Raw genomic sequence first — 25,205 nt, forward strand, 5'->3', positions numbered from 1 at the left:
TATATTACTGTTATAGATTATCACATACATTATTGTTATACCTTGTTGTTTACATTGTTGTTACACATTATTGTTAAAGTATGTTATACATTATTATTGTGCATTGTTGTACCTTATTGTATACATTATTGTTGTACATTATTTTACATTATCATATACATTGTTATACATTATTGCATACATTATTGTTATCGACTATTTTACATCATCATATACATTATTGTTATACATTATTGTACACATGAGAGGTATACATTATCATATACGTTTTTTAATCTATTATTGTATACATTATATAGATTGTCATAATTTAATGTATAGTTTTCATACATTATTGATATGTTTTAGATTATTATATACTGTACATTATGTTACACCTTATTGTGTAAATTGTTGTCATAGATTATTATATACATTATTGTTATACCTTGTTGTATACATTATTGTTACAGATTATATACATTATTGTTACGCCTTATTACGCTACATTGTTGTTACACATGATTGTTAAAGTATGTTATACATTATTATTGTACATTGTTGTACCTTATTGTATACATTATTGTTGTACATTATTTTACATTATCATATACATTGTTGTACATTATTGCATACATTATTGTTATCGACTATTTTACATCATCATATACATTATTGTTATACATTATTGTACACATGAGAGGTATACATTATCATATATGTTTTTTTTATCTATTATTGTATACATTATATAGATTATCATAATTTAATGTATAGTTTTCATACATTATTGATATGTTTTAGATTATTATATACTGTACATTATGTTACACCTTATTGTGTAAATTGTTGTCATAGATTATTATATACATTATTGTAATACGTTATTGTCATAGATTTTTATATAAATTATTGTAAACGTTGTTATAGATTTCTATATAAATTATTGTTATATATTATTGTTACACCTTATTGTATACATTGTTGGTATACCTTATTGTTTCAATCAATCAATCAATGTTTGCTTATATAGCCCTAAATCACTAGTGTCTCAAAGGGCTGCACAAACCACCACGACATCCTCGGTAGGCCCACATAAGGGCAAGGAAAACTCACACCCAGTGGGACGTCGGTGACAATGATGACTATGAGAACCTTAGAGAGGAGGAAAGCAATGGATGTCGAGCGGATCTAACATGATATTATACAGTATATTATTATATACATTTGAATACCTTATTGTTTACATTACTGTTATACCTTATTGTAAACATTGTTGTTATTGTATATATTTTTGTAATCATATACATTAATTTTATACATTATTGTTACACTTCATTGTTATAGATTATCATATACATTATTGCATACATTGTTGTTATACATTAATATTTCCCTTTATTGCACACATTAATGGTATACATTATTATATATGTTATTATATTTATTATTGTATACATTATTGTTATAACTTTTTGTATACTTTGTTATACATTGTTATACTATATTGTTTTAGATTATTGTTTTCATTTGTGTTATACCTTATTGTGTACATTTTTGTTATAGATTATTATATACATTGTAATACATCATTGTCATGTTATTATATACCTTATTGTATACATTGTTGTTATACCTTATTGTATACATTGTTTTATACCTTATTGTATACATTATTGTTATACCTTATTGTATACATTATTGTCACACTTTGTTATACATTATTATTTTACATTATTGCATACAATATTGTTATACATTATGGTTATGATGATATAAATGTTTTTTCTCCTTAGTAAATAAACATTAAAGTGTGATGTCACTTTTTACAGTGCGGTCATGTGACTGCCAGGCTCAGTTTGATTGGCGGAATGGAGTCAAAGGTCACGAGTGCTTGTGACACAAGTCTCTCTCGCCAATCAAATGAACACACAAAGTAAGCAATAGAATATAAATAAATATAATTATGGTATAATTAAAAGTAGCGATCGGAGTAAAAATATATCATGAAGTAAAAGTACCGTTTCTTAAAATATTTGGCTTGAAAATGATTTTAACAAGTACAATTTTTGTGGCCTGCGAAGAGGTTGCAACTTGTCCAGGGTGTACCCCGCCTTCCGCTCAATTCTAGCTGAGATAGGCGCCAGCGCACCCCACGACCCCACAAGGGAATAAGCGGTAGAAAATGGATGGATGGATGGACAATTTACGTGGCAAGTTACTCCACACTTTTTATTTCATATAACAAAAACAAAAAAATAAATGTTTTTTTCACATTTCGACATCCAAACCAGAAGTTATTTATACACAAGACCCTGGATACAAAAAAATAATAATAAAAAATAAATAAAAATAAATATATAAACACACAAACATATATATATATATATATATATATATAAAAACATACACAATACATACATATGTATACATATATGTAAGTAATGTATAGGTATACATATATTTTGCAGGTTAAAGTGTTTTATATATTCTACTCTTTAATTAATATGGTGATCAATTTGATTTTTTTTTCATTGTGTTTATTGAATTCTATTTTTCACCATCAAATGGCTCAAGTCAATCAATTTATAGTTTGAATATGGATATTTTTATTTATGAAATTATTATTCTTTGAGGCAAATTATCTTCAAATATTTTTTATTGCAGACTAAAAACAATGTTAATAAAGTTTTTATTGGTTGTAAGTTGATTTATATTTTTTCCGTTTTGTTTTCTTTAATGCTGATAAGGATAAAATGTTATGCAGAGGCGTGCTTATAACAATTTTATAGACATATGATACTACTTATATTCACAGTGGAGTGTGTGTGTGTGTGTGTGGGGGGGGGGGGGGGGCAGGAAATAGATATGCTCACTGCAAAAAAATATTTTTTGTGAATTTGATCATCATGCTCAATAACTTCTTAATTGTTAAAAAAAAATTCCACACTTTTTTCATTTTTTAAAATGATTGTACTCCATCAGTGATAATTGTGGACGGACATATGAAGCCTGAATTAAGCATGTTTAGTTTATTTAGTGTTAGTGTGCAAATGTGCTTTGACGTTTCCTTGAGTGGCGAGAAATAAAGATGAACTACTAAAAGGAGATAAATGAAATTTTTAAAGGACAAAACAATGTAATAAGTCAGTGTGTGTGTGTGTGTGTGTGCTGCCACCTAGCGATCAGCCAGCAGAATAACAATACCTACTGTATATTTGTACAGAATCCTTTTTGCCAACAAATGAATAGCAGAAACAAAGAAGTAAATATAAATAAGCAGGTTTTTATTAGTGAGGAGTAACAAAGAAGTTGTTGCACAAATAAATGTTCATAACCAGCCTTTTGTAAAAATATATGCGCATGCCCCATGATGATTATGCAAATGAGACGTCAACGGCAACAACATGAAGCCAATCTTTTGCAAACGAAACTGAGGACATCTGTGGTGTAGGAAAGTCCCGGCGGCAACATGGGTTGCTTCATTCGCCAATATCACGGGAGTAATCACCTGATTTCAAGTAGATCACCTGCTTTTAATTAAATTGTCACCTGATTTCAAGTGAATCGTCACCCGATTTTAATTAAATTGTCACCTGATTTTAAGTAAATCATCACCTGATTTCAAGTAAATCATCACCTGATTTTAATTAAATCAACACCTGATTTCAAGCGAATCATCACCCGATTTTAATTAAATTGTAAACTGATTTTAAGTAAATCATCACCTGATTTCAAGTAGATCATCTCCTTATTTCAAGTACTTCACCTGATTTTAATTGAATTATCACCTGATTTCAAGTGAATCATCACTTGATTTGAAGTAAATTATCACCTGATTTCAAGTGAATAATTACTTGATTTGAAGTAAATTAGCACCTGATTTCAAGTGAATCATCACCCGATTTTAAGTGAGTAATCACTTGATTTCAAGTAACTCATCACCTGATTTCAAGTAAATTATTACCTGATTTCAAGAAAATCATCACCGGACTTTGATTAAACCTTTGCCCGATTTCAAGTAAATTATCGCCTGATTTCAGGTAAATCATCACCTGAATGTAAGTAAATCATCTCCTGATTTAAAGTACATGATTACCCGATTTAGATTACATGATCACTTAATTTCAAGTAAATCATCACCTGATTTTAAGTGAATAATCACTTGATTTGAAGTAAATTATCACCTGATTTCAAGTAAATCATCACCCGATTTTACTGAAATGATCACCTGATTTCAAGTAACTCATCACCTGATTTCAAGTAAATTATTACCTGATTTCAAAAAAAGAATCACCAGACTTTGATTAAACCTTTACCCGATTTCAAGTAAATTATTGCTTGATTTCAGGTAAATCATCACCTGATTGTAAGTAAATCATTTCCTGATTTAAAGTACATGATTACCCGATTTTAATTACATGATCACTTGATTTCAAGTAAATTATCACCTGATTTCAAGTAATCACCCGATTTTAATTCAATTATCACCTGATTTCATCTAAATTACTACATGATTTCAAGTAAATCATCGCCTGATTTCAAATGATTCATCGCCTGATTTCAAGTGCATCATCGCTTAATTTTAAGTGAATCATCGTCAGATTTTAAGTAACTAATCGCCTGATATTAAGCAAATCATTACCTGATTTCAAGTAAATCATCACCTGATTTCAAGTAAATCATCACCTGATTTCTTTTTTTTCCATCACCTGATTTCAAGTCAGTTATTACCCGATTTCAAGTGAATCATCACCCGACTTTAATTAAATTATCACCTGATTTTAAGTAAATCATCACCTGATTTCAAGTAAATCATCACCTGATTTCAAGTAAATCATGTCCTGATTTCAAGTAAATAATTGCCTGATATCAAGTAAATCATCTTCTGAATTCAAGTGAATCTTTGCCGGATTTCAAGTAAATCATCGGTTGATTTCAAGTGAATCATCAGATTTCAAGTAAATCATCACCTTATTTTAAATAAATCATTGCCTGATTTTAATTAATTAATCATCACCTGATTTTAAATAAATCATCACCTGATTTCAAGTAAATCATCGCCTGATTTAAATAAATCATTGCCCGATTTCGAGTATGTCCTTGTCTAATTTCAGGTAAATTATCGCCTGATTTCAAGTGAATCATCACCTGATTTTAAATAAATCATCACCTGATTTCAAGTAAATGTTTGTTTATAAAATGCGGTAAACATCCATTCTGTTTAGGGTCAGCATGGGGGTGGAGACGACGTTCTTTAAAAATCTCTTGTCTGACTGGAAGAAAATTAAAAAGTATCTTGAGCGATTGCCACAACATAAAAACAGAACTTAGGACAAATACCGACGACTCTACACTCTTGAGGCTTCATCTGCAACGTGAACTGCTAAACTTTTTGAGGTGGAACAAAGCGACTGTGAACCGAAATTACATTCCATGATAGCAAACACGGACGCTGGTCAACAAAACCGTGCGGGATACATTCCGTGTGACCGGGTGCCGTGTCATAGAAACAGATTTACATGCAATGTCCCTGATTCTACGGTTTCTGTCAAGTTCTACCTAACACACACAGTTTCTTGGACAGAGTGTAAACATTGATACAAGCTATAGGCAAGTCCCCAGGGTGGCGTTCTGCTGTTCATAAAAGTCCGGGAATCAGTACTACTGTAAGTCCAGTTCATCTTAGGACCTGTGCATGTCCAGGCTCCCTTCCGCGCGTCTTCATGAAGATACAATTCTGTCCTTGGCTTTGGAAAAAGTCCTAAACGTAAATTCAACATTCAGGTCTTGTGTCGTGGATCCAGTCCAAACAGGTCCACACCAGCTAGCACGTCAACAAATCCTACCTGGGTCAACGCTATTACAGGCAAAATATGACATCAATAATCTATAAACCTAGTGGCTGTAACTAGAGGCCGAGTTGGTCCATGACAGTTGGACCTTTTAAACGCTTTGACGAAGAATTGTGATTAGTTAGTCACAATTCAAGACACCATTTTTGGCCCATGTTGAGATTTCAAGTATTTTTACAAACACCCAAAATTTGAACAAACTTAACCTGCGTACAAAACTTGTTGACTGAAGAATCACAGCAGAATTGGTCCACTGTTATATTACCTGAGGGGGGAATGGAAGGACAACCCGACTAAACACGACAGTACTAACATTGCTCCAGCTCTGACGTTAGCTCACTCAATGACCCGCAAATGCTAGCTAAAAGTTGAAACGGCAGTGGAACCTTGTTTTCAAAAAGATGGAGAAAACACCGGCTCTATCTCTTCCAGCTGTTTGCTTTCAAGCTTAAGTTATTGGTTAGCAGCCAAAGCTAATGTTAGCACCGCTAAAGCTAGCAAAAAGTCGAAGGGGATTAGCTGCTTGGTTAAGTGTTTTGTCGGCGACAGCAACTGCGATTGTTTTGCTTTTGCGACGAACATTCAGCAGTGTCTTTCGTCTTTTCTGTACTACAAGACCATGTTCTTTCCTCTGCGTTCTTCACCAGACTGTCAAAAGATTCTTACCGACTACAAGGTCAACATTACTCCAATACCTAACCCTATTATGGTTTTGCCTAACGATACAAACATTTTTGCATGAACTTTCTTGTCTCCTCTAATGAGGTTGGCCCTGCCGACCTGTCCTAAACTAATGTGGTGAATCTTAAGGACCAAGGACAACTACCATCATCTCCACCTCAGCCGAGGACGATTCAGCCGTCCAGCAGACACTAAAAACACCTCGGTAAAGATAAAAGTACGGTTCAATATCCAGAAGCAGCACGTTCAAGGAGAAGACACCAGGTACCACTCCTTCCATTTGTTTTAGTGACTTCTCCATGATCCTGCTGGTCCAGAGTATGAGATCCATCTTAGTGTCTCTGGTAAAACAACCGTTGTCACATTTAGGGGTCAGAAACAAAGACAACCTCGAGTGACACAATTCTCCTCAGATGATGATTGCGCAGGTCAGATGACTACTCAAATCCAAATGTCCCAACCCAACTTCCAGTTGTCCTTCAGTGCAATAAACCAGCAGGAACAAAGTCCTTCTTAGATGGAGCGAATACCACTGGACAGAGGAAGACCAAAGCCTTATAGGTGCAGTTGTCCCTGCGGAACACAACTGTTTTCCTTAGTAAAAGCAACTGTAGACCTGTTTCCTAGAGACAGAGACCACCATCTTTCTTTGCAAGATCAAAGTACAGTTTGAGTGTCCCGAAGCAAAACGCACAAAAGGGTCAAAGAGACAACACCCAGGATCTACTCCTTTCTTTAGATGGCGACAATTTTGTTGGACAAAAAAACTACAGAAAGATTCCTTGGTTCTGAGCAAAGTGTATTAATGAAACAGCTTGTTATCCTCCAAAAATCCAAGTCCCAGAGGCGGCGATCACCTCTTCCGTTTTGTTGTTGAGTGGCAACGGTCTTCTTTAATGGGAACGATTTCACATCCAAGTTCTGTCCAGCAGGTTGAAGGACCAGAGTCCAAGATCATCTTATTGCTTCGGTCCATGGCCACTCAGTGTCTTTGAAACTAAAGGCATTTTTGGACAGCTTGAAGGGCCTCCTTTACGGGTTCTGGGCTATTGGCAAGGCTCGGAAGAGAAGATAGATCCATGATTTTGCTGCCTTGCAAAATACATCTGGTCAGTAAATACTTGAAAATATATCGCAGATCTATTATTGATAAGCTTGTCACAGCGAGTTCGCCATACTGATGCTCACCAGTCCCTTCATGTTAGTGACGGGCCGAATATCGTGCAGCTGCTTCCTTCGGTCAATAAACGTCGCCAATCGTGTGGTGTCTAATGGTGTCTTGGAGTACTCCCCGCCGTGCGTGCCCCCGCGACTCACCCACGGGTGCTGCAGACATGAAGTAGCACTGGGCCTCTTCCTGGGATCCTGCTGGAGTGCCGCCGACACAAAATCCCTCGCCGACTGGCTCACGTCCTGGAAGTAGTCATCCGGGAAGCAGAAATCTAGGCGGCAGATGTTGACGCAGGTTTCCTCGGGCGACTCGTCCAGAAACGGCGACACTCCGCTAAGCATAACATAGGCCAAGACGCCCACACTCCACACATCGGTGGCGACAGACACGGGCGTGCCACAGACCAGCTCGGGTGCCGCAAACTCCGGATTTCCCAGGAGCAGGTGGACGTAGCGGCGTTGGGCAGACAGCTGGACGGCGTCGCCCAAGTCAATGAGCTTTACACACGGGGTGGGAGAGTGGAGGTCCACCATGATGTTCTCAGGCTAACGGAGAGAAGAACCAGACTAACTATTTGACATCCAACCTGAAAAAAAAACCCAAGCTGATGTGTTCTTACCTTCAGGTCCAAGTGTGCAACTCTGCAGGTGTGAAGATGCTGCAAAACTTGTAATATTTCCAGAATGAAGAACGCCACCTTCTCTTCCATCAGCTCATCGTGGGCCACCAGGTAGTCCAGGAGACGACCGCCCTCAAGCCTAAAACACCCCAAAATATTAAAATACTCGTATCGCGACGCTATTTACGACATCTCATGGTATCTCAATGTTGTCTTACAGCTCCAGAACCAGCATCAGCGACGTGGGCGACTCGTAAGTGTCCAACAGCGTCACCAGCTGCTGACTGTGGACATGCTGGAGGATGTCGGCCTCGTGAGCCGCCTGCTCTTTCTTCTGCATCTTCTTGCTCACAAACTTTACCGCAACCTGAGGACAAAACGTTCATTCATTCTACTTATATTACAACTATCAGTCACTCCACAATTGTGTCCCAATGGCGTCCATTTATGTAACCCCAAACCAATCACCGCAGGGTACGTGTGGCCTCGCAACTTTGTCCAATGCCCACATCTTCCCCGCACCGTTTGGACAGTCAACTTTGTCTCTGAGTGGCGCTCAAACGCACACATCAACAGTCTGAATTCAAATGTTTAAAACTGTCGTCGTCCCGTTTAGCTCAGACCTGCTTCCTGTCCCTGTCTTACGGCGCTGAGTCTTCTGGGTGATGTAGTATATAAACATTTACTTTCGAGTTGGATTTTTAAATTCCTTTAACATTTGACAGGGTAAGACAATTAAGAACATATATTCTAGAGTTGTCAAACGATTCAATTATTAAATTGCGATTAATCCCATTTGGTTGATAGGGAACTCAAAATTAAACGTGATTAATCACAGATAGATTGTGTTGGCCCTGCTTGTCCAGGGTGTACCCCGCCTTCCGCCCGATTGTAGCTGAGATAGGCACCAGCGTCCCCCGCGATCCTGAAAGGGAATAAGCGGTAGAAAAGGGATGGATGGGATGGGATAATCACAGATAGATATACTTTTTCATCCTTAATAAGTGTACCTTACACCTGGGGTTTTTTTTTAACCTCAGGGCCCAAATTTTCCACTTCAGAGGGACCTTGGGCCAACTAAAATATTAACACTGAATTAGTAACCCGAAACCTTAGGCTTAGGTTAGGCTGATTACAAAAACTGGACAAGGAAATCGTAAATAACTGACAAAAAAAGACATTTTCATACAATTATGCTGCGCTAAAATAAATAAAAACAATTAATAATGATTTTTTTCTTAAATAAACTGTCAAAAAAATTGCAGTGCAAATAAAAATGTGGCTTCACCACTTTAGTCATAATTTTTGCGCTTAAGAACTTTTCTATGGCTTCCACTTCAGACTTTTTGATATTGCCATTACTGCCCCAAGTGGTGTACATGTGTATTACAACTGAGTACCGCTGCGGCATATTTTTTTTTGCGGCCCTCAAGGAAACGCTTGCGGCCCAACAATGGTTAAGACACATTGTCCAAGACAGACAATTTTTAAGTTTTTATTACCATAACTGGACAGTTTGTTTGAATTAAATGTTTTAATGGACATGAACACTTTTTTCATGACAGTAAAAAATTTAGCTAGATTTTGTGTTTTGTAGGAATACAAATTTATATTGTTGCTGTAGGAGCACTTGCATTCGGCGGTGGAGCTACACTTCTATATTTAGATAGCAGTTTTAGGCATTGATAACACAAAATGTGGATTGTACAAACATATAATGTAAAATATGATATTCAAATCTGAATAAATGCTTCTGATATTCTGTATAATACATGTTATAATATGTTTTAACCTTCTCTATTTATTAATAAAATGTAAGAATCAGCCTGTAACATTCTGTAATTGACGACTATCAATCAGAGAATGTAATTAGAGAATATACCAGAACATATATTCCTCAACTGATGTACTAACATTTATTTCGGTAAAGATATCACAGATTACATTACAAAACATATTTGGCAATGAAAGCATGATAGTAATGTAAGACTTTTTCATTTTGTTACTGTAGCGGATGTGACGCGTGGCGCTATAATCATAAAGCAGGAAGTGTGTGATTGGTTTAAGAAGGTGTCTTGACGGCTACAAGAAAAAAGAAATATGAAGACTTCCTGCATACTGTCTGCCTTCGCCCATCTTGATCAAGCTGTTATAGTAACACTCAGTGCAGTATTCAATGCAGTAAACTGCATCCAAACACGTAAGTGAAGGTCCACCTCTCTGCCAGTAGGCAGACCAAGCCAGAACTTACGTTTTACGGCGATTTAAGAAAAAAAAAAAAAGGCTTGTCTTGTTAGAAGAATAACTCGCCGTGGCTTTGGACATGGGATTTCCATAATGTACCCTTTTTCTTTGTGCATTTCCGCTCTCTATTTTCCTGCTTGTGCCTCAACAGTAACTGGAAAAGGAACTTTTAGTTAATGCGTTCTTATGGCGTTAACTTTGACAGCCCTAATATTTTCATTTGCAATGCTGACCTAGCTAAGAGACAGCATTTACATGTTAAAAGAAATTGCTCTCGACAGTTCATAACGTAAATTAATGTTGAGATGGACACTTTAAGCGTAAAACATACACTGAGAATGTATGCAACTTGTGGACAACATTAGGGAAGCCTTTGGGGGTGTTTCTTTTCATAATTATAATCAATTAGTACTTTTCTTAGTTATAATGAATTAAGCGAGTACAGTGATTTGACAATGATCTTTAAGTATGCGCTTTTACAGTCTACTTTTAAGTCTGTGTGGTAAAAAACAAGTAAAACATAAACACAATAGATTATTTCCAATTTGTGTTAAAAAAAACCCTCTATTTTTCAGGTTAAGGTTGCAAGGAACCCTTAAAACATGGACAAGAAATTCCTAACAACACAAATTGATTCAATGTTGTTACAAAAACATTGCAGCTTTTAGCGCAACTTTCTAAGGAGACTGCTGCGAATTCAGGAATTTCAAACCGCGAAATCCCAGAGGGAATAAATAAATACAAAAATACAGCTTGATACATTCATTATAATATACGGCATTATTATTTGTTTACGTAAAACGTTGCTTAAATGATCTTTAACATTATTTGCTTACAATACAAGTGTTGACGTCTTACCTCTTTCCTCGTGGACTTGTTGAGACATTTTCTCACCACGGAAAAGCGTCCCCTGAAGAAAACATTTCAAATTATTTCTTAAAGTTATTTTTTGGATATACTTTATTGTATGTATGTATGTATATATATATATATATATATATATATATATATATATATATATATACATATATATATATATATATATATATATACACACACACACATATATATACACATATATACACACACACACATACACACATATATATATATATATATATATATATATATACATATATACACACACACACACATATATATATTTGTGTGTGTCTTTATTATTCACATATTTACACAAAATCTTGTCCTTTAACAGTGCCTCCTATTTTCAGAAATAAAGAACAATTACAATTATTTTATTGTGAATGTCATATATATAACATTTTCAAAATTACATTAAAAAGAAGAATAATAGTTGTAGTACAGAAAAACAAAACACTCCCATCTCAATACTCTCTTGCACAGATATACAGAGTGCTTATCATTTCTTAAAATTCTTATTGTGGTCTTCAATTGCATTTCGTTAAAGTTGTACCTTCCGATCTCACAGATCTCTGAGAAAGTCGCCTCAAAGTTTTCCTTCCACTCGATTCCTGTTCCGTCATAAGCCGTGTCTGTGCAATAAATATGATGTCAGAGATAAGCACATTACGAAGAGTGTATGATACATTTCAAATACGTTTTTAATAACTTCCCGTGAGCTCACTGTAAACAAACATGGCGGCCATGGTGTGTTTGTGTGCGTGCGTGTGTGTGTTTGTGTGGACCTACTGCAGCTGGACAGAGAAACCATATTGGAGGGCTCAGACGGCGGGCCGACCCCCCAGCGGTTGGAGGCTCGTACTCGGAACTGGTAGTGACCGCCAGGTATGAGGGTGTCAATCTGAACACACTCTTCCCTGCTGCTGGCCACCTGTTGCCATAGCAACGAGTCTAAACAGGTCAAAAGAAGTCAGTGTGAGCTAAATCTACCGTATTTTTCGGACTATAAACCGCCACTTTTTTCTTCCTACTCTGACGGCCATAATGTTTTAAATAAATAAATGATAAATGGGTTGTACTTGTATAGCGCGTTTCTACCTTCAAGGTACTCAAAGCGCTTTGACACTACTTCCACATTCACCCATTCACACACACATTCACACACTGATGGAGAGAGCTGCCATGCAAGGCGCTAACCAGCACCCATCAGGAGCAAGGGTGACGTGTCTTGCTCAGGACACAACGGACGTGACAAGGCTGGTACTAGGTGGGGATTTTGCTTTCAACAAATAGTTTTCAACACCGACAGAGACACTGAAAAGGTCCGTTATTGTTTGTGCCACGGCACCATCTTTTGGATGAGTTGACTGACTGCAGGTGCTGCGGGGTTAACGTCTACAGCATTTCCTTTGAACCGGAAGTACAAGTGTCTTCTAGCCATGTGGATTCTTCATTCATAACTCCAAGCAAAGTTTTTAAGTTTTACAATATAACTAAAACAATTCCTATTCCCTAAACCGTCCCATGTGCAATGTCTATAGGAGTGTTTGCATGCATATTTGTACGTGCTATCATAATACAATGAAGCTAGCCATGTTAGCATTAGCAAATATGCTAACACCTTTACTAGTGTTTGTGTTGGTATTATTAACTTCTAATGACATTCTTTTTGCATTATTTCAGTTTCGTATATTCACCAAAACTTCACCATGGAGTTATTGAGTCGGTTCAGCTGATTGGACAGCTAGCTTCCGCAGCTAGTGGGTCCATGACGATGACTTCTGTTTTGTTTGATGAGCCATTTTACAGACAGCTTTAGGAAACAATTAAGGTATGTAAATAAACATTTACAAACTATTTTGTACCGTAATGTACCTGCTGCTTATGGTCTGGTGCGGCTAACATACGTAAACATATTTATGTCTTCTAAAATTGAGTGGGTGCGGCTTATAAACCGGTGCGCTCTATAGCCCAGAAAGTACGGTATTCATCATGTGAAAAAGCGGTGAAAGGTGTGTTCCGCACCTTCTTGTCTGTACTCCACACTGTAGCTGCTGACCGCTGAGTGGGCGGAGGAAGCTGGCGGCGGCCAGTGGATCATCACGGCTGTGCTGCTAGCCTCCTGGGCCACCGGCCTCCCAGTTGCTGCTGGGATACCTGCAAAGGAATAAACACACTTCAGTTTGTTGTGCAACGTAATCATCAGTGAGCTAGCTAGCGTGGCTACATGGTGCGTACCTTGCACTTTGATAGAGGCGGAGGAGGAAGCGGAGCCATGATCGTTAACAGCCACGCAGGTGTAGATGCCCGTGTCCTGCGGCATCAGGTTGCAGATCTTCAACAAGATGTCCCCAGTGTCCCTGATGATGAAAAAGCGGCACACGTAAGGTGGTCTCAGGAGATGGGCGAGAGTGTCTCTGCTACCTGATGTCGATGGCGAAGCGGCTGTTGATGGTCACCGGGTTCTGGTCGGGTCCCTTCAGGGTGACAGAGGGTTTGGGTCGTCCGCACACTTTGCAGCAGAGCACCACCGTCTCCCCGAAGGCGCACGCCACGTCCGAGAGCGGGACCAGGAACTCTGGGGCCACTGGAACGCAGGACGGAGGATGGAGAAGATTACGTTGACATCACCGCACATCATAACATCACATTTTCTCCGTGCTTCTATTTTAAACATAAAAAGTGGACTCTTTAAGGCGCTAAACACGATGTATACAATAATTATTGAAGGAATTTGACGCACAGATTCACCGCATAATTTGCCAGTGAGGTTTTTACTTTCATGACTCCGTAAACTCAGACTGTTAGAAACTTTAAGTGTTGTTTTGAAAGGAGGGATTGTAGAAATGTATCATTTCTAAAGCTAACTACACTTATTGCTGGCATCTACATACATACATGAAATAATTATTTTGATTTTTCCATTTATTTCTGCATGCTAACTATATAATTGTTATGCAAATGTAAAATTTTAAAGCTACACAATACAGTCTAGAAATGGACAAAAACAACATTACTTTGACACTATGGTATTAGGTGTTTATGACAGCAAAAGAAAATAAATACACTGCCACCTCATGACTCCTCTCAAAATGTCTTACCTCTGATCCTTCACCAAAAACAGACGAAGAAGAGGAGGCTGGGGGGGGGCTGTAATAACTTATTAAGTGGGGCGGCATGGCGTAGTGGGTAGAGCGGCCGTGCCAGAAACCTGAGGGTTGCAGGTTCGCTTCCCACCTATTGACATCCAAATCGCTGCCGTTGTGTCCTTGGGCAGGACACTTCACCCTTGCCCCCGGTGCCGCTCACACTGGTGAATGAATGATGAATGAATGATTGGAGGTGGTCGGAGGGGCCGTAGGCGCAAACTGGCGGCCACGCTTCCGTCAGTCTACCTACCCCAGGGTAGATGTGGCTACTGATGTAGCTTACCACCACCAGGTATGAATGAATGACGGGTTCCAACTTCTCTGTGAGCGCTTTGAGTATCTAACAATAGAAAAGCGCGATATAAATCTAATCCATTACTATTGTTATTATTAAATATAACGTGGAAATAAATACATTAATTTCATGAAATGTATGCTAACAATAAAATCCCTCCGTCCACACGACACTATGTGGTGAATTTGAGAGTAAAATTCCTTCAGTAATTATCGTTTATATCATGTTTAACCCCTGAAATAGTCTACTCGTTAAAGGAAATTGAAATGTGAAATACAAACGAGTCATTGACTTTGTAGTTAGCACATAAAAGTACATAAACACACAAAGCTAGGCAATAATATACTGTAGAACAGGTTATACTAAATAATACATTGGAATAATTAAACAAAAATAACATTAAATAGAGGATAATTAAACACAAATTAGTTTTTTTGAAGTATATTTCAATATAAAATGATATCATTTGTCATCATACCTTCCTGGATGAAGTTTGGGTTGAGAAGCTGAAAAGCACAATTTCTTATTAATCATTTATTTGATCATTCTTTTTAATCTTAAATGTATTTTTTAGTTTTTTCTTTTTTTTGTCTGTCATTCACAATCCTCATGTGAGACAAGAACACACACGTATCTATTTCATTTGTAGAAAACAATACACAAGTCTTCACTTGGGTGGCATGTCGGTGCATGTGCCAGCAACTCATAGAGTGATTTGCACGGATAAATAAATAAATAGATGGATAATTAAATATTATCAAGTTCTCAATAGTATTTAAATCTGGGGGGAGGGGGTGTAAGACCAAAAAAATACATAAGTCTTCAGCTAGGCAGTGCCAGCAATTAATAGAATGGTTTGTACTGATAAATGAATGAATAAATACATAGGATCCGGTTCTCAATCGTATTTGAATTTAGGGAAGGCATTACAAAAATGTTGTAGTGCCCTTTGAGAAGCATTGCTCTAAGGCAGGGATGTCAAACTGGTTTTCATTGAGGGCCACGTCGCAGTTATGGCTGCAACCAGAGGGCCACTTGTAACAATGAATAATGTAAGAATTTGCCTCTGGATTTCATTATTAATTATACAAATTATTTTAAGTAGACTGTAAAAACTTTATATTTACAAAATTTGACCGTAAAATAGTGTTTTTTTATATTCTTTTACAACATTTTACGGTAAATGGAAAAACATTATCACTGTTTCTTTTTTTGCGGAGGGGGAGTTACGGAAAAGCTGGCCGCTTAATTGCTAGAATTTGTGTGTTAAATTTACATTGGTTTTTACAACATTATATTGTTAATGGAAATACAGTTCAAGTTCTTTATTTATTCTGGCAACTCAACTGCCAGTTTTTCAACCATAAAAACGAATGTATCGCTTTTCCTTTAGCAGTAATACACTGTAAAAAAAACAAGATTTTACAGTAAAAATACGACAGCTCAGTCAACAGAATTTTAATGGGGTCCTTTTTTTTTTTTTTTTTTCTTTGTCATGAAAAAGGGACGTTTTTGTCATGAAAAAGGGAGGTTTTTGTGGTTGGTGCACTAATGGTAAGTGTATATTGTGTTTTTTATGTTGATTTAATAAAAAAAAAAAATATATATATATATATTTTTTATAAAAATGAATAAAAAATTCTTCTGCGGCCCGTTACCAATCAGGCCACGGTGGTTGGGGACCACTGCTGTAAAGGACATTGTAAAAAGTATTCTCATTTTTATTAATTTGATGGGTAGTTTGCTGTAAAATTTATTTTTATTCAGACAACATTTTTTGGAAAGTATAATAATATACTGTAATATTTGTTGCAATATTTGATACTATTAAAGTTTAAATGGCATGCAATTTTTTAGCAGTATATATGTGTTTCTTTCAAAATGAAAAAAAAAATTGTACTTTACAGACATAATTTCCAGGTGTTTGCAGGCCAGATAAAATGATGTCGAGGGCCAGCCTTGAGTTCGACAGCTGTGCTCTAAGGTAACTGTACTTTTACTTGAGTCCAGTGTTTGACTACTCTACCCACCTGTGATGGTAACAAACACACTATGTTATTGTTGACAGAAGTAGTGACTGTTTTATTGTGCACCCGGAAAAAAAACGGGCAAAATACCGTAAATATGACATGTTATCATGAATGCACCTGTTACTTCCTGGTTGCAGCATGTCTTTTAACCTTGTTGGAGGTTTGTACAGCGCTTCACGGGCCTAATAGGTGTTTCCTGAGCGATTTTTCACTGTTTACAATGCACAGAAAAGAGAAAGACTTGCTCTTGTCCCGCACTAGGATTGTGAATAACAGGCACAAGGCCACATAAAGTGCAATTTTCCTTCAAAAGAATACTTAAAAGAAAAACATATATATTCATACCTCCATGCCAGTTTTGGGATCGAGCTCGTCGTCACAGTCAGATTCGTCGGATGTGTGAACTTCCTGCTGGCGAAAGAAGTGCGGAGAAATAGAAGAAGAAGACGACAAGTGCAGGAAAAGAGAATGATGTAATATTGGAAAAGAGATGACGCTTACATACAGGATACAGATGTCTATTACGTAAGTAAGAGTGCAAGGTAAATAAAAAGGTGCAAAGAAAGCAGAAAGTAAAAAAAAGAGCAGAAAAAGAAAAAAAAAATCATTTGACGCAGCAAAAAAAAAAAAAAAAACTCACCTTTGTTACTTTCAAGATTGTGCCCGAGTATTATTTCAAAACATATTGACAAATTCACATCAGTGGATGTTAGGCTTCACACCTACACAAAAACACTACTTTTGTGTTAGTCTGAGAACAAAAAACGGTCTCCAAAGTCTAGCAGCCATGCAGTGTAACAAAATATATTCAAATTAAAACCAACACAAATACAGTTTGATCCTTCAAAAGTCAGCGCATTCATATATTTGGGGGAAAAAAATATCGATACTATTTTAAAATAAATTTAAATGAAAACAATTGGGACTTTTCAGTGGTTCTCAACGGTTTTGTGCCTACATCGTTCATATTGTCTATACATCGATTACAGAACGTCATTGTCGCTAACGCAAAACCAGAGCGATAGCCAGTCCTTCATCTTCTAACTAAACAAATGCAGTTTGTACGTACACTTCACGATCAGATACGGTAACGTCGACAGGAAAACTAGCTTGTTTTAATTTGCTAGCTCGCTAGGGAAACAGCAGTAATTTTGTTTTGCTTTTTTTTCAAATCAAACATGTTTTTTCTGGCTCTTCCAGAGACGTAAACTCGCACAGAAACACAGAAAATGTGACGAGCCAAATAGCTATATTTTTATTGATAGTAGCTAGTTGTCTCAATACTAATGCTAACTTGCTGCTATTGATGGTTGAGAACCACAGAAGCTACATTGTGTAGTTGTGGGTACACACACACACAATAAAATTAAAATCATGCGTACACACGTGTTAAAATATTGACTTTGAGGGGGAAGGTAGGCTACAGGCACGCACGAGCTGCCAGCATGTGGCGCCGTTACTCACTTTGCCCTTCGCCCTGGCGACAGGGGAGGAGAGCAGGGGCGTGGGCGCGCTTTCTTTTGTCTTACGCAGCAGGAGACCGTTCGCCTGACCTCTGACCCCAAAGCCCGATGCCTCCTTGGCTTCGGCGCGCTTCCTGGCACGTAGAGTGTTCCACGACAGGGACTTCCTGTGCGGTACACCAACAACAGACATCAACGGATACCCGGGAATGCGCTCGCATGCGCTACACAGTCAACGTGACGGGAAAACCATCCCGCCGTAAGCAAACCTGCTACATGTTACCGTTAGCTCACTTACCTATGAACATATGAAAGCCGAGCTAACTAGCATAGCATTGCACAATATTTGATTGAATAGCGGAAGAGATGTTATACAGAATGTGTACAACATAACGTAAACACAGTATTAAGACAAATTCAACAGAAGTATGTTAGCATGCTATGCTAGCTAGCGGCCCATTACCCACACCCAGACGAACAGAAATCATCAAACTTGTAAAAACATGTAAAAAATGTAAATACATATTTTAAAAAACATAAAATAAAAGACACAAATAGAAGTGATTCCTCCTTTACAAAATGTCAATTATAAATGAATGAATTAGCTTTACCGCTAAGTATGTTGTTAATACCATATTGTACATACTCAATAATAATTGATGAATAATAATTATGTGCTCCTCAAAGTTGCAGCCAGATATCAGAGGCGCACATAAATCTATTAAAAACACAATATGACACAAACATATTTTGAACACAAAACAGATGCATTGTTCACAAAAAACACAATACATCATACATAATATTTTACATAAAAGTCTAGTATTCGTAGGAAGTCATTTTATTAATCTAGAGTGGCTCGAGAATGCAAGGTTAATGACATTTAAATACGAAGTGTTTATAATCAGCCTAAAAGTGCTTGAAGTTGCTTTTAAATGTCTTTATGAATGTTTAAAATGTGTTATTAAATAGCGATAATGCATTCTTTGATATTTCTGTGGAGGTCCAAACCGTTCATGTTAGTAGAACTTAAAACAAGTCAAAATAACTTAAGTGCCTGCTGCAACAAAAAGACAAATGAATAATAATGATAATAATAATAAAAAAGGGGCAACATTTATTTTATATTCAATCAACCAATCAATGTTTATTTATATAGCCCTAAATCACTAGTGTCTCAAAGGGCTGCACAAACCACAACACAAACCACTACATCCTCAGTAGGCTCACATAAGGGCAAGGAAAACTCAGTGGGACGTCGGTGACAATGATGACTATGAGAACCTTGGAGAGGACCACATATGTGGGCAACCCCCCCACCCCCCCTCTAGGGGGCCGAAAGCAATGGATGTCGAGCGGGTCTAACATGTGAAAGTTCAATCCATAGTGGAGCCAACATATTCAACAATGATTCTTTACATTCATTTATTTGTGGAAGCACAAATACATGTTTTCCCTAACTCTAGCAAACATTTCACTCCTGTTGACGCAAAAACCTTTATAAAATTCTCTGCCACTCGGTCTGCCAGAGAATAAGAAAACGGAGCGAAACGGGATCAGTGTTGTTAACTGGATAATATTTTCATATTTGGCCAATATTCAAATGACTTTAGGTGATAGCTTGAGAAATCTAGCAACTTTTTCTGGTCTCGAGCAGCGGGTTGCCAAATAAATGCAGACTCATCAACCTGCGAAAAAGGTGATATTGTGCAAGTAAGTCATGAAGCTGTGTCTCTATCAACCACGGCAACTCATTTCACGGTTTTCATCCATGTTCACAGCTTATGCAGCAATCATGGTGAGTGAGATGTGTTCACGAACCCCTGGAATTTTGATTATAAGCATTACAACACAAGCAAGTTGTATGTTTTTTTATTGCTGCAAAATGTAGGACAATTTTTTGTGGATTTTACTTTAGATTAATTACTCAGTTATCAATATATTATCTATATTGAAATGTGGGTTTTTCCGTAGTTTTTTAAATATATCTGATGTATTTTTAAACTTAAAAAATTGCTAAATTAACTAAAAATATTAATAGTACAGCAAGGTCAATGTCTAATTTTCTATGATTATGTCTACTAAACTGGATGAAAAGAGTGTAAACGTGACTATGTGGGTGTTTTTTCTTTTCATATTTGATTCTTAACTTAATAATAAATTAAATACAATTAATTAATTCAATTATAATAATTAATACTTTACAGATCTTTGTTTCAGAACAAAAATGTGAACATTTGAAAAACATTTTTAAGTGCCAATTCGGCCCCAATATCAGCAAAAATATAAAGGATACAAAAATGTGTATTCCTAAACATTATCTTAAATTTTTATATTTTGTGCACTTTTTTCCCTTCCACAGTTTCTATAAAAATGACATGTGTCACGGTCAACTCCACAAGTAGAAAAAGGTTCATTATGTCTTCCTATTGACTAGGGAAGGTTGCTTGGGTATGTGTCATATAACTAAGTGCTGTGCTATTATTTCGAAGGCCATTTAAGGCTCATTGATCTGATTTACTCACATTGTCCACAAGATGACAGCAAATATGTAGCATTCAGATACTGACTGATTGCACTGTGCGATGCGTTGTTGAATTTAGGACATCTCGCAAGCCAAACTCAAAAGGCTGCCTGCAGGTCGTAGTTTGGACACCCGTGACTTAGCGGGAGCTTGGGCTGAGTCCACCCTCAGTGCTGCTTGAGTGATTGTTCATGTGAGCCGCTGTTTAGTATGCAACCGTGAGGTTTGATTTTATGTTAAACAATACTCTGTAGTACCGACAGAATTCGTTCCATCTGTACGAGACAGCGGTTTTCCTCAATATCATTAGTAATTGTGAAAAATATGTAAAAAGGGATGCCTATTCTTTTGCAGTAAAAAAAATTAATTATTGAACATTTTTCATGACATTATTTCAGCTCACATAAGTAAATAAATAAAATGAATACAAAAATAAAAGATGACAGCTATCCAAATTCGATCTTCTCTGACGAGAAGAAGATAAAACATTTGTCGCCTCACACAACCACAGGTAGATTGCAGTCCTGAAACACAAGAACTCCTCCCGCTGCATGTTTTCTCTCGTAGTTTATTTACAAATTGTTCAAAACTACAAAGTGTCGCGGAAATGAAGAACAGAGTTTGCCCGTCGCGCCGCTACCACATGCTGCAAACCAAAAAGCAAAAGAAAGCTATTTTACATATTTAAAGTACACGTCAAACGACGACATATTGCACAGCTTGACTTTTTGAGATAGTGCAAAAAAGGAGCTTTTTCCGACCAACAATCATCAGCGCGTGTCGACAAAAAAGACGAATCGACACGCCGGCAAAGAAAGACGAGACAAAAAGAGAAGGAGGCCTCAAACTGGGCCTCCTAAAACAAGGAAAAGAATGACAAAGTGTTAGGAACTGAAATAAGTGTCCGGTTTTTGCTCCACCTTCTAGAAGGTTCCTAGCAGTCTACTTCTGTGCAACATGGCCGACGCCCCAAAACAGTTTGTTCACGCCTCCTGTGAGGTCCAGGGGGGCGGAGCTGGTGGAGGCGGGTCCATGTGTCTGCAGGTGAACGGCGGGGACGAGGGGGGGGGGACACTTACTTGATGTTGCCGGCGTCGGCCACCGCCGCCGAGAAGGATGTGGCGGAAGAGGAGTCTTTAAGAGGCTTCGGGAGCGGCGGCGGCGGGCCCAGGATGTGGCCGGGCACCCAGCCCTCGGCGGCGGGCGACTGGCTATCGGCGGGCCGGTACACCAGGTACATGTTCTGCTGGTTGGTGGCCAGGATCTGCACCGTCTCGCCGTGGCTCACGCTGATCTCGTTCTCCTTGAGCGCAGAGTAATCCTGAGTGATGCGCATGGTGGACGAATCGCCGTTGCAGCCGCTGACGCTCTCCTGAGGAGGACGATTTCGACAACATGTCATTTACTAAAAGAAACTAGCGATTATTCCGTTTTTGAAACGGTCTTTTTCATTAAATAGGACACTCAGAATGTACATGAAAACACAGAATGATCTATAAACAATAAAACACTGACTATTGAATCTATAAGAATGGTGTTCCTCTACTGCAGATCACCTCCTTCATCCACGTCTTTTATAATCAAGCAAAAACAACAAAGATGCAAAAATCACAGCGAAAAATAATGCCAAGTAGGGTTGTCCCGGTACCATTTCTTTGGTACTAGGCATGATGGGAAAAATGCAAAACACTCTCTCCGTACTTATCCATGTTTGGTGCATTTTAGCTGCGTGAATTTCTGATTGTTTACAAAACTTTAGGGAAGTCGTCTCGGAAGTAAACAGGGTAGGTAATATCCAATGATATTCATTATTAATTATATATCCATTATAATTTGAATATATATTTATGAGCAGTATGTATGTATGTATCTATCTATTTAGATATATTGAGTATATACCAAAAAGTTCTATTTTGGTTTCATCTGACCACATGACATTCTCCAAATCCTCTGCTGTATCATCCATGTATCCATTTTGGTATAAACTCAACTCGTCGTGTTTGGAGGAAGAAGAATACTGAGTTGCATCCCAAGAACACCACACCTACTGTGAAGCATGGGGTTGGAAACCTCATGCTTTGGGTCTGTTTTTCTGCTAAGGGGACAGGACGATTGATCTGTGTTAAGGAAAGAATGAATGGGGCCATGTATCGTGAGATTTGGAGCCAAATCCTCCTTCCATCAGTGAGAGCTTAGAATGGTTGACCAAATACTTATTTTCCACCATAATTTACAAATAAATTCTTTAAAATTCCTACAATGTGAATTTGTGGATTTTTTTTTCACATTCTGTCTCTCACAGTTGAAGTGTACCTATGATGAAAATTACAGACCTCTGTCATCATTTTAAGTGGGAGAACTTGCACAATCGGTGGCTGACAATACTTTTTTGCCCCACTGTATACATATACTGGACATATATACATACATATATATACATACACATAGTTAATTTACATGCAGTCGCCCTTCGACCAAATGTTTTGAGTGATGCTGCAGCAAAACCGCCTCCAGCTGTGGTCAAGAGACAAGGTAAGTTTTTGCAAAGCTTCCTGACAAGTACCTAGAAATAGTAACTGCTTAGCATACGACCTTTTTGTGTACTCCTGCAAGCTTGTTAGCTAACAAACAAATAGACGGGAGCAGAAGCTCCTTCCTGACCCTTGAGGCGAACTCCATGGACTCACCCTGGAGTCGAAGCACATAGTGCCGCCGTTGGAGGTGGATGTGGTCATCGGGCCCCGCCCCCTCTCGCCGTCCTTCTCGCCCTGGCCGACGACTGACGAGGGCCGGCTGTGAGACGCGGCCGAGTGGTTACTGGCGGTCGAGCGTTTTCTCGACAGTGTGGCACTGATCCCGCCTCGCTCTCGATGGAACTCGATGGGGGACTGGAGCGCTGCGTTCAAGGACACCACATGCTACCGTCACCACAGCAGACAATGATGAGCAAAAGGTCAAAGGACAGCGACTCACCTGACAGGAAGTTGCTTTGGGCATCCAGCAGGTCCTGGATGTGTCTCAGCCAGACCCGCTTAATGTCCACATTGGCCGCCTGCAGGGTGAAACGCTCCGACGAGCCGCGACACGACAACACAAACTTACACGGGTCGTTGTCTGCGCTCTCCTCCAGACCCAAGTAGGACACCTGCAGAGGAGCACAGCTTTACAACGGCACGCTTGAGGAATGTAGATGATGTCATCTAATTTGCATAATTGGCTAAGACGCATTTGCATGTGATTTCTTAAAAAATGCTTAAACAGATACATACGACCCGCGGTACAAATATACAAATTTGAATATAATATAGATATACACATACATGCATATACGGTCGTGGTCAAAAGTTTACATACACTTGTGAAGGACATAATGTCATGGCTGTCTTTAATTTTCCAATAATTTCTACAACTGTTATTTTTTTGTGATAGAGTGATGGGAGCACATACTTGTTGGTCACAAAAAACATTCATGAAGTTTGGTTCTTTTATGAATTTATTATGGGTCTACCGAAAATGTGAGCAAATCTGCTGGGTCAGAAGTATACATACAGCAACATACATTATCAATTTTGGTGGTGTAGAAAAGTTACAATCAAATCAAAGTACTTTCATGGCATGGCCTCTTAAGTTCATCTGAGTGATTATGATTGACGACACCTGTTGACTTCTCTGAGCCCATTTAAAATAGGGCTCATGTGATGCAGTCATTCGACTCAGTTACAAACGCGACAATGGGAAAGTCAAGGAAGTCAGCACGGATCTGAAAAAATGAATCATTGACTTCAACAAGTCAAGAAAGTCACTTTGAGCCATTTCAAAGCAGCTTAAAGTCCCAAGAGTAACTGTGCAGACAATTGTTAGTAAGTGTAAAGTGCATGGCACAGTTTTGTCACTGCCACGATCAGGAAGAAAACGGAAGCCATCACCTGCTGCTGAGAGAAAAGTCTGGATGATCAAGAGTCAACCGAGAACCACCAAAAAGCAGGTCTACAATGAATTGGAAGCTTCTGGAACACAGGTGTCAGCGTCTACAGTGAAGCGTGTTTTGCATCGCCATGGACTGAGAGGCTACCATGCAAGAAGGAAGCCCTTGGTCCAGAAGCGACACCTTAAAGCTCGTCTAAAGTTTGCTGCTGATCACATGGACAAAGATAAGACCTTCTGGAGGAAAGTTCTGTGGTCAGATGACACAAAAATTGAGCGTTTTTGCCACAATACACAGCAATATGTTTGGAGGTAAAAAGGTGAGGCCTTTAATCACAGGAACACCATCATACTGTCAAGCATGGTGGTGGTAGTATTAAGATTTGTGC

General features: G+C 38.1%; 1 protein-coding gene across 3 annotated transcripts in view; it reads right to left on the reverse strand.

Annotated features, from left to right (window-relative positions):
- Positions 1-3,245: 3,245 nt before the first annotated feature.
- LOC133538161 (kalirin-like) overlaps positions 3,246-25,205 on the reverse strand; it is a 259,495-nt gene continuing 237,535 nt past the window's right edge. For 2 of the 3 annotated variants that reach the window (XM_061879520.1, XM_061879519.1), the window contains 3 exons: positions 23,866-24,037; positions 23,580-23,788; positions 21,443-22,264 (listed from right to left, as the gene is read on the reverse strand). In XM_061879520.1, the coding sequence (XP_061735504.1) occupies positions 21,968-22,264; positions 23,580-23,788; positions 23,866-24,037 (678 nt within the window). In that variant the 3' untranslated portion in view covers positions 21,443-21,967. Of the gene's footprint in view, positions 8,232-8,305; positions 8,445-8,523; positions 8,673-11,407; positions 11,460-11,984; positions 12,064-12,220; positions 12,383-13,456; positions 13,589-13,669; positions 13,792-13,855; positions 14,019-15,353; positions 15,382-17,250; positions 17,314-18,369; positions 18,536-21,442; positions 22,265-23,579; positions 23,789-23,865; positions 24,038-25,205 lie in introns of those variants that run through there. The other variant, XM_061879521.1, reaches the window with a different exon arrangement.

This window comes from Nerophis ophidion, linkage group LG19 (assembly GCF_033978795.1).
Source record: "Nerophis ophidion isolate RoL-2023_Sa linkage group LG19, RoL_Noph_v1.0, whole genome shotgun sequence".
Lineage (NCBI taxonomy): Eukaryota > Metazoa > Chordata > Actinopteri > Syngnathiformes > Syngnathidae > Nerophis > Nerophis ophidion.